The 14,744-nt window shown below is 42.0% G+C and overlaps 1 protein-coding gene across 2 annotated transcripts in view; it reads left to right on the forward strand.

Annotated features, from left to right (window-relative positions):
- The window catches only part of LOC119950329 (contactin-3-like), a 281,892-nt gene that overhangs the window by 53,214 nt on the left and 213,934 nt on the right, over positions 1–14,744 (forward strand). Inside the window, exon 1 of one of the 2 annotated variants that reach the window (XM_038772625.1) lies at positions 4,951–5,049. The exons of the other annotated variant lie outside the window; for it this stretch is intronic. Within the exon in view, the coding sequence (XP_038628553.1) occupies positions 4,995–5,049 (55 nt within the window). The 5' untranslated portion in view covers positions 4,951–4,994. Of the gene's footprint in view, positions 1–4,950; positions 5,050–14,744 lie in introns of those variants that run through there. 2 annotated transcript variants of the gene reach the window in all.

The raw sequence follows: 14,744 nt of genomic DNA on the forward strand, positions 1-14,744 counted from the left end.
AAGGTCACACAGCATGGAAGTGGCGGAGCAAGATTAGAACCCAGGTCCGCTGACTCCCAGGCTTGGGCTCTTTCCACTAGGCCATGATTCCTTTCTAATCCTCTTCCAGCGAGAACTAGAGCACACTTCACTCCACTAGCAGCAATTTATTCACTGTATCTCAATCTCATCAGTCTCGCCGTAGACCTCTGAATTGTAAGTCTCGTCGTAGACCTCTGAATTGTAAGTTCCTTGTGGGCAGGGAACATGTCTGCCAATTCCGTTACATTGCACTCTCCCAAGCACTTAGTACGTGCTCTGCATACAGTAATACGCAGTAAATACAATCAATGGATTTATTCATTGTTCTCATCCTCTCTCTGGCCTGGAATTCCCTCCCTCTTCATATCCTATAGACCTCCACTGTCCCGACCTTCAAAGCCGTGACTAAATTTACATGTCCTTCAGGAAGACTGCAATCCCTATTTGCCTTCCCTTTTGTGTTGCTTGGGTCTGTACCCCTCAAGCACTGTGATTTTTACCACAATGATGTGCTAAAGCCGTGGCACTTGTGAATCAATCAATAACGGTATTTTGTCAGAGATACAAACTTAAAAATCCCGTTGAACTCTGGTCCTAGCTGAACTAAATTGATCGGGTATATGATACAGATGCAAGCTGCTTGGAGTACATTGAATTGGATTATGGCCATCCCTGGGCGCCCATATGTGATTATCCTCCACCCAGTCGTAGGGTTGATTTATGACACCCTCATGATCTGTATCTTCTGATTGGTTCTTGCGGATAGGACCTGATTGATTGGAAGATCTGCCAAACTTTTGTCACAGTGAAATCATAGTGGAACGCAGAGGCCCAGAGAGAGATGGAGTGAGTGCTTCTTAACAATCAAAATTAGCATTCTTCCCCATCTCCAGTCCCGTTTCCACCTCAAACCTATCTCTTCCTTGCTCCTGTGGGGGCTGCTGTGCTTATTGCCGGTACAGCTCCTTCTTCCGTCCCTGACTGCTTCTTCAACGGCTTTTTCCCCACTGATTTCAAACATGCTTATGTCTTCCCTATATTTAAAAAAACCCCTCCCTTGATCCCACTGCTGACCCCACGGACCTCACAATGTTGTGTCCCAGCTCCCCTGGGTGTTGGGATGGAGGGAGGGGGAGGGAGGGAGAGATAAAAACTAAGTGGTTTTGTTCCGGCTCCTCAAGAAGGACCATGCCTACCAGGGCATTCCCTGGTATAAATTCTGGACCCCCTGGCCGCCACCCCTTAGGAGGATAATGTGTCCTTGGAGAACACATTCGATCCCATGACTTCAACTGTCATCTCTATGTGGATGATTCCCAAGTTTACATCTCCAGCCATGATCTCTCTCATTTTCAGCTGTCTCACATTTCCTTCTGCCTTCAGGACATCTGTACTTGGATGTCCCGCCAACGCTTCAGACTTACCATCTCCCAAACAGAACTCCTTATCTTCACACCCAAACCTTGTCCTCCTTCTGACTTTCCCATCACTGTAGACAACACCATCATCCTCCCTGTCTCACAAGCCCCTAACCTTGGCATTATCTTCAACCTTTCTCTCTAATTCAACCCACATAGTCAATATATATTGCCAAATCCTGTCAGTTTGACCTTCACATCATCATTAAAATCTGCCCTTTCCTCTCCATCTGAACTGCTACCACATTAATGCAATCACTCATCCTATCCCACCTTGATTACTGCATCAGCCTCCTTGCTGACCTCCCTGCTACCTGTCTCTCCCCACTCCAGTCCGTAATTCACTCTGCTTCCTGGATCATTTTTCTACAAAAATGTTCAGTCCATGTTTTCCCACTCCTCAAGAACCTCCAGTGGCTGCCCATCCGCCTCTACATCAAACAGAAATGCCTTACTCGTGGCTTTAAAGCACTCAGTCACCATGTCCCCCCTACCAATCCTCCTTGATTTTCTACTGCAATCCAGCCTGCTGCCACGCCTATCTCACTGCTGACCTCCTGCCCCAGTCTTGTCTCTTGTCTGGAATGTCCTCATCTTCGCATGCGACAGACAATCACTCTCCCCACCTTCAAAGCCTCTCCTTGGAGGAGATTGAAAGCACACCTCCTCCAAGAGGCCTTCCTTGACTGGGCCCCCATTTCCTCTTCTCCCACTCCCTTGGCTCACCCTGACACTTGGATTTGCACTTTTTTATTCATCCTTCCCTCAGCTCCACAGCACTTATTTGCACATCCATAATTTATTCATTTGTATTAATGTTTGTCTCCCCCTCTAGGCTGTAAGCTTGTTGAGGGCAGAGAACGTATCTACCAACTCTGTTATACTGTACTCCACCAAGTGATTAATACAGTGCTCTGCATACAGTAAGCACTCAATAAACATGATTGATTGATTGATTGATTGATTGTGAAGCCCATAAGCCTCAAAATGCTGTATCCTGGATCCTTGGGTTGGCTATTTTATGCCTGCTACCACTGCTGACCCCACGGACCTCACAATGTTGTGTCCCACCTCCCCTGGGTGTTGGGATGAAGGGAGGGGGAGGGAGGGAGAGATAAAAACTAAGTGGTTCTGTTCCGGCTCCTCAAGAAGGACCATGCCTACCAGGGCATTCCCTGGTATAACTTCTGGACCCCCTGGCCGCTGCCCCTTAGGAGGATAATGTGTCCTTGGAGAACACATTCGTTCCCATGACTTCAACTGCCATCTCTATGTGGATGATTCCCAAATTTACATCTCCAGCCATGATCTCTCTCCTTTTCAGCTGTCTCACATTTCCTTCTGCCTTCAGGACATCTGTACTTGGATGTCCCGCCAACACTTCAAACTTACCATCTCCCAAACAGAACTCCTTATCTTCACACCCAAACCTTGTCCTCCTTCTGACTTTCCCATCACTGTATCTATCCCAAGGAGGATAGAGAGGAGGTGTTGAGGTCTCTGGGAGGGGTGGTATTGGTGAAGGAGGACAGAGCTGCTGCTGTGGGAGGGGTAGAAGCTGGGCTCAATCAATCAATCGTATTTATTGAGCACTTACTGTGTGCCCCCAGAAGCAGTGTGGCCTAGGGAAGCAGCATGCCTAGTGGAAAGAGCATGACCCGGGATTCAGAGGACCTGGGATTCCTGAATCCCAGCTCCACCTCTTGTCTGCTGTGTGACCTTGGGCAAGTCACTTCACTTCTCCAGACCTCAGTTTGCACATCTGTAAAATGAGGATTAAATCCTCTTCCTTCTGACTTAGACTGTGAGTCCCAAGTGGGACAGGGACTGTACCTGACTTAATTATTTTGTATCTACCCGAGCACTTAGTAGTGCCTGGCACATTGTAAAGGCTTAGCAAGTAGTCCCACCTCCTTCTTCCCTGCCTATGCCCCCTTATTGTTAGGTGGGCGATTAACACTGTTTAAACCACATCGACAACGAGGAAGTGGTGAGATACTGTGGCAGCTTTAGCCATTCATCATGGAGGACTTTGCCAGATAACTCGGTCGTAGTTCAAAATGACGATAACCCTTTACAGAACCAATCGACTATTAACCGAAACAAGATTACTGATGCTTTGGTATTTTAGGTAGTCAGGGTCCTGAAAAACAAACAGTCTCTATGGTGCTGAATCACCTGTCATGTTCATCAACTGCTGCAGAAAATGCAGACTGGCTCCAGCTTTTATATGATTTTTCCCCTTATCAAGCATCCAAAAGCCTATGGAAACTCAAAGGAAAAAAAATCAAGATAAGTAACTTATCAAGTTTTCAACTATCTAAACTGTGAAGTAAACTATAGGGAATATTCTTTGCTAGGAAAAAAAAATGTGGAAATCCAAATATCCAAACATTTATAATCCTAACGGATTGGCTATCGAAATTGAAGTCAGCTCAGATTAAAATAACAAATAAGCCAACAAACTACTCTCCCCTTTCTCCATCCCAAACTTAGCTTAGTGAGTATCCTGTCTGAGATAGCCAAACCCTATTTTGTTTGCTTATCGAAGCTTTCAATTATCTGAACTAGCTTTGATTCCAATTAGTTCAGATAATAGCGTTTCTGCTGAATATGCTATTGTGAGGGCCTCCTGAAAATATTTCAAAGTAGGTAGAATGGAGGTAAACTATAAAACCAGCAATTCCCCATGCTATCAATACTACCAGTTCATATAACATCTTGGAAAGGGAGTGAGGATCTAAAAAAGGGAGATTGCTTTTAGAGTATTCACTAATTAAATGTCATTATAACAGAGCAGTTTGGAGCATGGCATTTGAAATTGCAGGAAAACATTTCAGTGGGTAATCGTCTTTCTAGAAATGCTTCTAACATTTCTGAGACAAGATTTTGCCTTCAACTGTCCTATTCTTTGGTGTGAAAGCCCTAAGGTGTAACAGTTCGTAAAACGGATGAAAGACCGTACATTGAAGAAATGGAGCATCCTGGTTTGGGATTAATCATTTCCTTGATGTTATCAATAGTCTATTTTTCTAGTGGATCTTTATGATTTTCTGAATGCGTAATACCTTTATGCTTGGAGATTTTAGACAAAAAGCTTAAAATGATATCCTGTCATTTAATAACCTTTATTTTTTACTCAAGGGGCAGTTTGTAACTAAACAAGTAACATTTTTAATATTCTGAATACTGCATTAATTTTTCCCCTTCTTTTAAATTCACTAAAGTTTTAACTTAATAGAAAAACTGATGAAATAATTGAATTTATCTTCTAGCTTTCCAGTCATTCAAGCCTTAATTTATTTCTGAATTCTGCTTTACTTTGTATCAGGTTTGAAAACTTCAAAAGAAAATATTTCTAACCTGTAAGGATTTGAATTCCTGTCAATCTAACATTATTTTTCTAAGGAACAACTGTTTTGGAAGTAATTAGATTTCTCCATTCTAAATTATTTCTATATATATATTTTACAGATTAAAGGATTTACTTGGAAGACAAAGTATTCTATTCATCAGAGAGTGGACAAAAGTTTCTCTTGCTTTTGGTAATTAAAGATGCTGTTGCTGTGGAAACAGTTGTTCCTGCTTGCATTTATTGGCTGCCTTGGAGGTAACAAACATTTCTTTCCAACTTCTGTTTAAAAGTTCACCTCAGTAATTTTTTGTAAAGCATTTGAAATGTCTGAGTCAAAGAAAACAAAAGCTCATTTTCTGTTGCATGCATTGCCTATTAGCATGGCTCAATTTTTAGCTCTTTGAAATGTTAATCATCTGTATTTACTGTGGTATTCATTAAGAATTTACTGTGTGCCAAACCATGTACTAAGGGCTGAGGTTAGTACAAGATGCCATTTTTTTCGCATAATTTCCTCCACTGCATAATTGCCCCACCCTGATTTTGGAGGAGGAATTAAAGGGTATTTCATTCCTATTGAATGCGGCCCTTGGGAGAATACAAGTAAGAAGTGCAGTCTCAGGTGACCTCTTACCTTCCTCTTCCTTCTCCCCTCCTTTCCTCCTTTTTTCTTCTCTTCTTTTTTTATCATTCATTCATTTCTAGACTTAACTTTTATTCTTAATTCTTATAAAAGCCTCACCCCTGCTTTAATGCTACAAAATTTATGCAAAAGCCGGGACAATAATGTGAGCAAATATGGTAATCAGATTAAGATAGTGTCTGTCCCATTTGGGACTCAATCTAAGAGTTAAGAAGAGGAAGTATCTTATCTTTTCACAGATGAGGAAACTGAGGCACAGAGAAGTTAAGTGACTTGCCCAAGGTCACACAACAGGTCAGTGGCTGAGCTAGGATAAGAACACAGGTCTCTGGACTCTCAGTCTTATATCCTTTCTAGTCAAGCCAGCTGCCCTACACATATATTCAAAGAAACATACACATACTTCTGTACTAAAACAGCCTTCAATAATTACTTGTAAAATTCAATCCACAATTCCCTCCCCTTTAGTCTGAATTAGTAATGTCCTACTGTTCCTCGTGGGACCTTATAGCAATTGAAAATGATCATTCTACTCCACTGCTTACATGAAATTGGTAAAAATGCATTTAAAGACTCTCTCAGGCTGAATAATATAAAAAATGTATGAGTAACAAGTCTTACCTACACACTATTTTCACAAAATCAACCCTAGTGCCCACCTGCATCCAGCAGTTCAGAACTGACAGATTGTTGCTCCTTAGGGAAAGAAGACTTATCTAAAAATATTGGAATGTCCCAGTAAAATGGTTTAATGTTATGCTATCTGTTTCCATCTTCTCATCACCGAAAGCAGTTGGGTCAAAGTAGATGCATTTGTAATTTCCAGGTCAGAATATTTTAAAACAGCCCAAATCCGTCTCCCTTTCGGCTCTCATGTTTTAGGCACAGGAAGTATCAAGTACAAGTCTAGGCTCCCTTATGTCATTTCATAAGTACCTCTTGACTGACTGCTGTGGTACATGGTTCAGTGGAACCAATCTTTCCTAAAATAAGTGAAACGTAATTGAATCTTGCTGGAATGACTTAAACGGCTGGCTATGGTGAGCAACGGAGAGCCATAGTTATCTGGTTTGTAGGGTTTTAATGTTTCTTGAAACATTGAAGAGGCTCTGGATTGCCATAGAAGCTACCGGATATTCTAGGATAACCCTAAATATGTAGGTTGTACCTGGGTTGATTTCAGGAACCAAAACAGGTGTAGCCACACCAGCATTATAGAATATAGCCTTACAGGATTCTACAGATTCTTACTGAATGGGGTTCTTAAAGGGAGTTGGTTTGCTGATAAACTCTTGAGAAACTACACCAGTTCTTCAGAGTTATGATGTTAAAAAGGAGTGATCTGAATCAGAATCCCTGGGAATTGGTGCCCCCCCAAAGACCGTATGGCTGAAAGGAAACTTTGAAGCAGTTTGGGGTGATCCAAAGGTCCAAGGTGCTCCAGAGTTCAGGAAGGTGAACAGTGTTGGCTGGCAGCCAAATTTCAGCCACTGGGTCATGCTCTGGATGGCAGATTCCTAAAATAATAATAATAGTGGTATTTGTTAAGTGCTTACTAGAGAAGCAGCGTGGCTCAGTGGAAAGAGCCCAGGCTTGGGAGTCAGAGGTCATGGGTTCTAATCCCATCTCTGCCACTTGTCAGCTGTGTGACTTTGGGCAAGTCACTTTACTTCTCTGAGCCTCAGTTACCTCATCTGTAAAATGGGGATTTAGACTGTGAGCCCCACAGGGGACAACCTGATCACCTTGTATCCCCCCAGCGCTTAGAACAGTGCCCTGCATATAGTAAGCACTTAACAAATGCTGTTATCATTATTATTATTATTATTTGCCAAGCACTGTATTAAGCACTGGGGTAGATACAGGTAATTGGGTTGGACAGAGTCCCTGTCCCACATAGGGCTCCCAGTCTTTATCCCCATTTTACAGATGAGGCAACTGAGGAACAGAAAAGTGAAGTGACTTGACCAAGGTCACACAGCAGATAAGTGGCAGAGCTTGGATTGGAACCCAGGTCCTTCTCACTCCCAGACCCGTGCTCTATCCTCTAAGCCACACTGCTTCCTGCTGCTGCATACACATTCATCGTACACCGTATGATGTACCACATGGCAAGGATCAGCTGCGCCAACTCCTCGGGGCTGAGGGGAGACTACTCTGTCTAAGAAATTGATAAGGAGAGGGCAAAGGCCATTAGCTTTGTCCCCACAGCTTTTGGGGTAGGGTGTTAAGTGTTAAGCTCAAGCTAACCCACCCCTCCCAGAAGGGACAGACTACAGCTTTAGAGCTGGGCTCCAGGACCCGTGGGTTTCCTCTTGTCCTCACTGAGCTTTGGGGTCAGGCCACAGTCTCCTCCCACCCTCATCCCCAGAATTCAGTAGGAAAGAGCCATATGCTTGCCTAATCACTGGCTCCTCCGAGACAGCTTGGAGGGACACTACAGGGACAAAGATAGGTGTAGGGGTCCCAGAGCTGCTGCAGTGGTTGTATGAAGTCTGTGAGTTTGGTTTACACAATTCTGCACCACTTTTAAGGTGGGATCTACCATCTTCTGTTACCACCACCCATGGGGCAGTATCCCTAGGTCAGTGGCCTGTATTAAGCTAGTGTTCTAACCTTCACAGCTTACCTGGCACCAGTGGCAATGGCCATTAAAGGTGAAGATGGTTTGGCAGTAGAAGACAAAAAAAGGTGTTCCCTTCCTTCTCTCTTTGCTTTCCTTCTCCATTTCCTCCTCCCTGGTTTCTTCCTCTCTTTCCACCACTTTTATTCCCTCTCTTTTCTCCCCTCGCCTATCCCTCTCTTTTCCTCCCTCTCTCCCCCTTTCCCCTCCTTGACTCTCAAAACCTCACCCCTCAAAGCCATGTCCCTACACTAAAAGTGAAAAACTGACAACCCTGACCCACAAAGTCCTCTACTGGAAGCTGTTCCAAAGAGCCCTAGTTGGCACTTGTTAAATACCTTTCCCAACTTTTAAGAACTACCTTTCTCATGTCTATCATCCATGAGTCTTTCAAATAATGTAGACAGAGATGGTTTTTCTCTAAAAAAATTGGACCAATGCAGTTTGAGAAAAAAGATACAAAATTGGATACCAAATTGATTCTCATTTTACAATCAGAATTGATGGTCCTTATTTCCAAAGCTTCAGCTGCAATTATTGGCTCAAAGTTCTTCTTTACTTTGAGCCCCAGAGAAAAGTAATCCAACCTAAAACCTGGAGATGCAATAGCATTCATAGCAACCAAATGAAAGGAAAAACTTTATCAATTTCCCACAGAATGCATGTAAAGATATGAAGAGGCAGAAATCTAATCACTGGGCATCTGAAAGGCCCAATCCTATCTGTACAGATTTTCAGACTTTCTACAGAAATGTGATGGGTCTTATATGACATTAGATCAGTAATAGAGTATAGGATGGCAACTTCTGAAGAATCGTTTGTGCCTGAGATACTCCCTTGGCTAGTCTATGTAACTTTCAAAATGATGGGAAAAGATTTCAATAACCTTTCTTGTAGTCACAATATGCAGGGTCTTGAAGGCTGGGATCACGTCTTCCGACTCTATTCTATCATACCCTCCCAAATGATTTATACAGTGTTCTGCCCACCATAAGTACTCAATAAATACAATTGCTTGATTGACTGTGCCTCCCGTAAAGGTGAATACTCTTTCAAAATGGGGTTCCATGAGAGAAGACACAAGCAGCTTTTAAAACCACACATCTGAAAATCCCTTCTCCCATTTTTCATTTGTAAGAGCAGAGGGGACCATTTAAGAATGACATAGGAAAACACTTAACAATAGAATTATTTGGGAAATAGTAAAATATTGCAGTGACAATCCCGATTTTCATCCAGATATCCTGTAATGGAGTCAAACGTCACGCTAAACCTATTTTGGCATTGATAGTAGTCAAGCAGATAAATACAATCAAAAGGACTTCTCAAATATTTCAAGTTTTCTAATTTGCAACTTTTACTATGCATCTACATTTTACTTCGGTCTTCATTCCAGAAGAGTTTACTTGGATTCTTTTTTAATGTTTCTCCACATTTTCTTCAAATTAAAATGAAAAAAAAAACTGCCTATATGAACACTTTCTCTTGAAAATTAGTGTCAAAGTAAGTCATTTGAGACTAATTTCTAAACTTCAACCACAGAGTTTTGATACTTTTCATATGTTGAATATTCCCATGGAAGCTAAATGTGTATTATTAATTAAGGTATTTCATTAAGCATTTACTATATGACAGGCACTGTACTAAATGCTGGGGTAGATACAAGATTATCGGGTTGGACATAGTGCCTGCCCCCTTTGAATCCCCATTTTACAGATGAGGAAACTGAGACACAAGAAGTGATTTACCCAAGGTCACACAGCACACAGGTTACAGAGCTGGGATTAGAACCCAGGTCCTCTGACTCCCAGGACTGTTCACTTTCCACTAGGCCATGCTACTTCCACTTTGCTGCTCTACTGACAATCTACTCGTTTTGGGTTTTTTTGATGACATTTATTAAGTGCTTACTATGTGCAAAGCACTGTTCTAAGCACTGGGGAGGTTACAAGGTGATCTGGTTGTCCCACATGGGGCTCACAGTTTTAATCCCCATTTTACAGATGAGGTAACTGAGGCACAGAGAAGTTAAGTGACTTGCCCAAAGTCACACAGCTGACAGTTGGCAGAGCTGGGATTTGAACCCATGACCTCTGACTCCATAGCCCATGCTCTTTCCACTGAGCCACGCTGTACTCAGTGTATCTCAATCTCATCTATTACATCTCTGAACTTGTGCCCAGATCTTCCTTCTGGTATGGAACTCCCTCCCACTGAATGTCCATCAGATCACCACTCTTCCCACCTTCAAAGCCTTTTTATTCAATCGTATTTATTGAGCGCTTACTGCGTGCAGAGCACTGTACTAAGTGTTACAATCACATCTCCTTTGAAAGGCCTTCACTGACTATTCCTTCTCCCTTCTGCATTCCCCTCTCACTTGGATTTGTACCCTTTATTCACCCCACCCTCAGTCCTACATTCATATCCATAATTTATTTTCATATCTGCCTCCCCCTCTAGGCTGTAAGCTCCTTGTGGGTAGGGAACATGCCTACCAACTCTGTTATACTCTCCCAAGCGCTTAGTACAGTGCTCTGCACACAGTTAGCACGTAATAAATACCTCTGATTGATTAACTGAATAATTGAAAGGAATTTGTCAACCATTAGTACCAATGGTGTTGCTAAACGATGCATTGAAATCTTTTGAGCACAGATTCAAAAGGTATTTTTTGATTAAAAAAAGGGCAACTGAATAATAGCTTTTTCTATTCAATACAAAAATAAAATTCAAATGATAATACATTTTCCTATAAATATTTGTCATATGCTTCCAAGGCCATTCCAGTGGTGGTGTTAGGCACTTTTGAAGTCACAAGAACCCTCCAGGGAAATATTCACTGAGCAGCAACTTGTTGAGTAGGACTTGTTTAAAGAGGGTCCTTGCTCCAGAACCATTGCATTCTTCTCCCAAGGCCCTATTAGCACTGGCACAGTTTCTAATTTGGGGCTGGGCGCTTCCAAATTATCAACTGTGACCATGGCTACACAGTGGAAGGTGAAAGTAGTGAGCTGGTTTAGAGTTCAAGGGCATTTAAATGGAAGGAAGAAAAAAATAGATTTCCATGGTGAAAAACCAAAGATGAATGATAATGTGAATCCTGCAAGTATCATTATCATGAAACCCAAAACATCCCCTTGAATTAAAGTATTCTATTAGCTTCACCCCTGGTTAATCCCTGGTATCATGTCTTGGTCAAATTCTGTCCTTAAAAGTGTAGTTCCAAACTCATATTCTTGTCTGGTATGTAAGAGACCTCCAATGCAAAATGGTGATGTGTTACTGTATGTTTTTCCTTGACTGGATAAATCAAGTGCTGCAGAAAAATTCTAAGAAAAACCCGATATAATGAAACTGGAGGGATAGGTTCTCGGAGACTATGAGAGTTCTTTGAACAGCAAATCCTTTTAAAAATGTATTAAATCACTTCATGGGTTGTCAAAGCCAATGGAACTTTTATAATATGGAGGTTATTATTATAAGGAAGTTCATTATAGAGGTATTTTACAATATTTGTAATATGTCAATGAGTGGATTCTAAATGAAAAACTTGAAAATTTGGTAATTACTCAGCACAATATTTCTCAAGACCCATGTTACTCAGTTGTAGAATGTTAGACTCTCAGAGATACGTATTATTTTTTAAGTCACTAGGCAACTAGTATGCTACAGCAATAAAAAAAACCTACTCAAAATTGAGTAATTTGCAGTCTGAGGCTAGGATATTCAATGCCTAAAGACTCCCAGGTGGTCATTTGTCTCTTTGTTATGTGAATAGTCCTTCAGTGATTGTTGGTAAACTTTTAATATCTGGCCATGGATCAGTGATATTTATTTTCTAGATTGTAAGCACCTATGAGCAGGGAACATGCCACCAACTGTATTGTACTCTACTCTCCCAAGTGCTTAGTACCTTGCTCTGCATTGATTGATATTGACTGAGTGCTTACAGTACTGCAGAGTACCATACTAAGCACTAAGGAGAGTATAATACAACAGAATTGGTAGACAATTCCTGCCCTCAAGGAGTTAATAATAATAATAATTTTGGTATTTGTTAAGTGCTTACTATGTGCCAAGCACTGTTCTAAGTGCTGGGGGAAACACAAGGTAATCATGTTGTCCCACGTGGGGCTCACAGTCATAATCCCCATTTTCCAGCTGAGGGAACTGAGGCCCAGAGAAGTGAAGTGACTTGCCCAAAGTCACACAGCTGACAAGTGGCAGAGCTGGGATACAAACCCATGACCTCTGACTCCCAAGCCCAGGCTCCTTCCACTGAGCCATGCTGCTTATAATCTAGTGGGGATGTGTTGAGAACAATTACCATTTGAATTACTTGACAGACTATTTGAAAAGATGACTTCCAACAACTCTTTCCTAACAAATGAAATGGCAATTTTTCCTTCTGAATCTTATGCAAAACTGCTAGACCCTGTTTACCTGCAGATTGTGCATGGAAGCCCTGGTAGAATTATACATGATACCGAACTTTGGGTAGGAAGTGTGAAGACAGCAACTCAATCTTGCCCAAGATTCACAAGACATTTTTCAAGTTTCATAAATTGTGTTACACAATTCCTTGAGGAGTACAGTACAATCGGTTCCCCTATAATTCAGGGATTGTATGCTTGTAGAACCCAGTGCTTAGGAAAATTCACATTTTAGCATTCACCGCTTGTCTTCTCCATGTATGCACATCCGTATACATCCAGAAAGACGTGTGCTATTGGAAGAACATTCCTAGTTCTGTCATATGGTAGAAGTGACTGTAATGTATATAGTGCAAGTTTTTGAAATTGAATGTTCAAGGTAGTACTTCATAGGTCAAGTACGGGGCCCTAATTTTTTCAGAAGATGGGACTAATCATTACTTCCCCTAGAGCTGACCAGTTTTTGGCCATCTTCCTGAAATCTCTGTGCCTCAATTACCTCATCTGTAAAATGGGGATTAAGACTGTGAGCCCCACGTGGGACAAGCTGATTTCCTTATATCTACCCCAGTGCTTTGAACAGTGCTTGGCACATAGTGGCTTGGCACGTAGAAGCAGCATGGCTCAGTGGAAAGAGCACGGGCTTTGGAGTCAGATGTCATGGGTTCAAATCCCGGCTCCACCAACTGTCAGCTGTGTGACTTTGGGCAAGTCATTTAACTTCTCTGTGCCTCAGTTACCTCATCTGTAAAATGGAGATTAAAACTGTGAGCCCCCCGTGGGACAACCCGATCACCTTGTAACCTCCCCAGTGCTCAGAACAGTGCTTTGCACATAGTAAGCACTTAACAAATGCCATTATTAATTAATTAATTAGTAAGCACTTAACAAATAGCATCATTATTATTACTCCATCTCATCCTCCTGTCTCTAAGGAGAGTCAGGCTAAGTGATTTCCCAGAGCTGTGGCAGGCCCAACTCTTGTTCTCTACTTGGGACTCTCCTACTCATTCATTCGTTCTTTCATTCATTCAACCACATTCATTCATTCATTCAATCGTATTTATTGAGCGCTTACTTTGTGCAGAGCACTGCACTAAGCACTTGGAAAATACAATGCAGCAATAGAGACAATCCCTGCCCACAGTGGGCTCCCCATGTCAAGTATTAATTTCCTTCTCCCTCCAATTCCAAGCTGTCTTTGGCCATGGCTCTTGTTACCGTAGTCATGGGGGTGCTGCTCTCACCACTTAAGACGGCAGCAGCCCAATGCTCATTCCTCATCCGGGACGGCTGTAAGCCAATGTTGCCCTCTCTCAAAGGCCAAGGATGGCCCAGCTGATCTCTCACCTTAAGGGAGGGGGCAGAGGAAGGGGCATCCCAGACAGCCTAGCTCCAGCCAGCCCCTTTTTCAGATCTGAAGATTGAAGAGCAATTAAATCTTCTTTGGTCCCTGTCAGTCCCTGTCCATCCTCCGTGAATCTCGGTCTCTCTCTTTCCCCCCTTTTTCTCCTCCCTCATCCTCTCTCTATTTCTGTCTTTCTATCTTTCTATTCTACCTCTTATTCCTCTCTTCTGGATGTAGTCTCTGAGGCTCTCTGGCTGTGAGGGGATCTTTTTGCCCCATGGGAGAGGTGGGCTAACCTTACTTATGGCTGACCACCTTGCACAAAAAACAATCAAGGTGAAACTTCTTGAACACTGCAGCTGTAGTCTCTGCTGGCATCTCTAGTTCCTGCTCTTTTTAACACACTTTCTTGAAGTCCAACTTCTGGGAGCCCCCTTCCCCTCCTTGGAAATTTGACACCTAGGATTCCATTTTCCTCTTGGTTCATTAGAAACTTAGGAAACTGTTTTCCTCAAGGGTATTTCAGAATACTTCAAAATCTTTTCTTAGCACAAAAGGGACACTTACAGGTCCTACCAGAGATTATTGACAGATTGAGAATGAAATCAAAGTAGGAAAAAAATTGCCATTAGTAACTGAAGTGGCTTTGTTGTTTGTTGCTATAACTTTAGCTGGAAAGCAAATTTCAGTGCATGGTGATTTTAGCTCGCTATGCCATCACACTATGACACTGAAATATACTCCTCTAAGGAGTTACATTTTCTACCAGTACCTGTAGATGAAATGATTTAAATCAGAGATTATTCCCTGGATAGTGGGGAGGAGTTCATTTGAAGGAAAAAATATTTTTTCATAGCATCTGAGATATTTTCACTAAAGAGAAAACATTGAAAAAGAACA

Source organism: Tachyglossus aculeatus, chromosome X1, assembly GCF_015852505.1.
Source record: "Tachyglossus aculeatus isolate mTacAcu1 chromosome X1, mTacAcu1.pri, whole genome shotgun sequence".
NCBI classification, from domain to species: Eukaryota; Metazoa; Chordata; class Mammalia; order Monotremata; family Tachyglossidae; genus Tachyglossus; species Tachyglossus aculeatus.